The sequence below is a fragment of the Acartia tonsa genome, chromosome 5, assembly GCF_053477335.1.
Source record: "Acartia tonsa isolate MP-2025a chromosome 5, ASM5347733v1, whole genome shotgun sequence".
NCBI lineage: Eukaryota > Metazoa > Arthropoda > Copepoda > Calanoida > Acartiidae > Acartia > Acartia tonsa.
This window is the reverse complement of record NC_137264.1, coordinates 38,906,768-38,909,892: the sequence shown is the minus strand read 5'-3', so window position 1 is coordinate 38,909,892 and position 3,125 is coordinate 38,906,768. Positions and strand designations below refer to the sequence as shown.

Below are 3,125 nucleotides of genomic sequence, written 5' to 3'. Positions count from 1 at the left end.
TATCTGTGCAGGTTTCAGAGATTTTAAGGATTGGGCATAAAAAAATCTAATAATTTTTTCAAATAAAGCAAAAGTGCCTATAAAAAAATGACGCCATACAATACAAATGACTAATGATAGGCCAATTACCAACTGCAGGCCAGTATACGTTCTAATTGAAATGTTGTAGGCCAGTTTTTTTAAGCACCATAATAATAAGGTTCGGCTAAAGTTAATCCACCAAATTGAGGAAAACATTTTTATATTCAAATATTGTTATTCCCTTATGGGGGGTGGGGGAGGGGGGGTCTTCATTTCAACGGGACGCTTCTAACCTTTATCCAATCTAACAAAACTTAAAATAAGCACTTCAAACATTTTTATTAAAAAAAAAATTTGTTTTTTTAATGCAATATGAGGGTATTTTAATCATTTTTGCTTGTTTTCAGAAAGAGAGGGGACAATTTAATGGGCTGTTTATGACACTAGTTCCCACAGTTTATATTCTTTTTATTATTCGTTGATTTCACAACTTTGGGGACTTTAGGGAGTTTTAAATGGTTGATCAATAAACTTGAGTGTCCAAACGACTAATTTTTGTCTACAGAAGGGATAAATTTGTGTATCATCATTGGGGATGTATATAAATTTATCAGTCATTGCCTTATCCCTTTAAGTCCTTGGCTTGTTCTGCTTTAACCTCATTCTAAATCTCTTTTATTCCTGGCGGTAAATGTTCATCTGGCAAATTTTCAGATGCTTCTTTAACAACTTTTGCATTGTCAAGTTCAGGAGTAGTAACACTTGTTGCTAAATCATCTTTCTCATTAACATCACTATTCACTTCAGCAGAGCCATCTGTTAAAACAACAAAAAATGCTCAACGATATTATTTTCTTGTAAAAAAATATTTTCTATTGTTTGGAGAAAAATTACAGATTATAAAGAGGTTCTAATAGGGAGGGAGGGAGCATTGGGCTCTTTATTACACTAGTCCCCAAAGTTTTATAAAAACATTTTCTTAATCGCTGACTTAACAACTTTAGGGACATACATTAAATTTTGATCGGTTGATTCATTAAGTTAAAGTCTAAACGTTTCAACCAATAAGTGAAATCTACGGGAGGGGTAATTTTGTGTGTCATCATTGGGGATTTAGATAAATTAATCGGCCATTGTCTTATCCCTATAGATCCCTTGAATTATTTTTTTTTAATTCATTTTATTTAAACTTTATTTCTGTTGGACAAAATCATTCTTGTTTATCTTGCAACAAACAATTTTTTGTCTAGAGATTTTAATGTGCAAAAGTATGCAAAAAGAATGTTTTTTTTGCCGCAAGGAATTTATGTCTACAGAGAGTATATTTCACATGTCAACTGCCAAAAAAATTTGGGAAAATTGAATATTATTTGCAAAATATTGTTTTGGCATTTTAAAAAGTTGAAAAACCAACAAAAACACTTGAAATTAAATTAAAATCGTAGGACATTCCTTTGAATTCAGTTCCATTTATGCTAAATGTTGATTTATGTATAGGACTTGATTTATCTACTGGTTTTGGCGGTAGAGAATGTCGGACATCTTTGATTGAATTATTTTTGGCGCCATCTTCATTTAGATTAAAATGGCCGACATTCAGATTTGAGACAGAATCCGAACTGTCTTTGTTGAAAACAAAATTTCGGATATCTGTATTTATTGGAGAATGACCGCCAAATTTGAAGACAAGGGACTGTGGTCGGCCATCTTGAATTTCAACTTGTTCATCCTCCAAGTAAGGATACACAAGTGAGGCCTTAAAAATTCCAGTGCTAAGACTATCGTCTTCTCGAGCCTTTTCAACTTTATTATCACAATTTTCATTGACTAATTTATCAGTCAACTCTTTATTTATCACATTGTTAACACTATCAATATAACTGTTATTATTATTATTAAGCTCGAGTAAGAAATTGGCGGGAAGAATTGGCGCAGTACAGACGCCATTTTGATTTAGCACTGATGTTATGGAATCTTTAATGATTGAAGCATTGATGTTGTGAATTAGATCATCAATGTCTGTGTTGGAATAATTATCAGGGCTGTGGGTCTCGTCAGTATCTTCTAAAGTTTCATTCTCTAAAATAATTTTAATAATTTTAGTTTAGGGAAAAAGGGTACAAAGATAATTGAATTAACTTACATTTAATCTTCCCAAATTAATTTCAGCCTTTTTGAGATCCTAAGTAGCACAATAAAACGGAAAATTATTTATATGGACTGTCAGTAAACTAAGCCCGCTTAAGTTTCATCTATAATACTAAGTAGAACGATGTCTGTCTGTCCATCTATCTATATGTCTGTCTGTCTGAAGCTTAAGATTTCAGTAAGCACTGAACCGATTGGGTTCTACTCTTCAGAGATTAAACCTGTTGGTCCTGTGATTATTTTAAGCTATTTTCGTCGGGGTTGGGACACAACCGACTCCCCCCCCCCTCTCCCCCAAAAAAGGATAACTCCCCGATTTTTTTTATTTTTAAAAAAATCTAAAATACAAAAAAAATTGGGTTGTTGAAATCAACCTCCCCTCCCTTCAAGTGCCCCTAAAGGCCTCTAGGACCGGAGCCGCCAGTAGTTTATAATTAGACAATACGAGTTGTCGTCCCGCAAGGGTTAAAATCCTGGTTAGGTCCATGAACTCTTTACCTGAGTTATATAGGAAGGCCGAAGAGGTTGCCAGAGCTCTGGCATACTCAGATTTAAAAGTCATGTTGTAAAAATAACCCGTCTATCATATTTTTACCGCATTTTTACTAATATTCTGAAAAAAATTGAAAATTCACTAAACAATACTTGAATATTATTATCTACTGATAGGTTAATTTTTTTTATCATTCTGAAAGTTGTACATCAAATTGTTGTCGAAATCCCTGGCTATAATAGGAAACAATTGTCCTTGTATTTTAGTTATACAGCATAATATTTCATTCGACATTTTTTAGTGGAAGAGCTACTCTACAATTCACTCTCTCTGTCCGTCCGACAATATGCCCGTAGCGTAATTTTCTCGGATGCTATCTAAGAAAGACTACTATTTTTTTTTAGCTTCTAGTATACAACTTACTTGGTTTATCGGTCTGTCAGTAAGGTGACATATGTATAAA

The 3,125-nt window shown here is 33.3% G+C and overlaps 1 protein-coding gene across 1 annotated transcript; it reads right to left on the bottom strand.

The window, feature by feature from the left end:
* Window positions 1–685: 685 nt before the first annotated feature.
* LOC145320143 (uncharacterized) lies at window positions 686–2,784 on the bottom strand. The gene is made up of 3 exons (XM_080162583.1): window positions 2,668–2,784; window positions 1,432–2,100; window positions 686–837 (listed from the first exon to the last, which is right to left on the bottom strand). The coding sequence occupies exons 1-3, from the start codon at window positions 2,729–2,731 to the stop codon at window positions 686–688; spliced, it is 885 nt and encodes a 294-aa protein (XP_080018709.1). The 5' UTR covers window positions 2,732–2,784.
* Between the last annotated feature and the right edge of the window lie 341 nt (window positions 2,785–3,125).

Bases quoted from the DNA above. Each gene is read 5' to 3' on its own strand.
- LOC145320143 (XM_080162583.1), bottom strand. From the start codon at position 2,731: ATGACTTTTAAATCTGAGTATGCCAGAGCTCTGGCAACCTCTTCGGCC. The intron at 2,101-2,667 runs GTAAAGAGTTCA...AAATTATTTTAG, and splicing joins GGCCTTCCTATATAACTCAG to AGAATGAAACTTTAGAAGAT. The intron at 838-1,431 runs GTTTTTCAACTT...TTGTTTTAACAG, and splicing joins AATTTCAAGTGTTTTTGTTG to ATGGCTCTGCTGAAGTGAAT.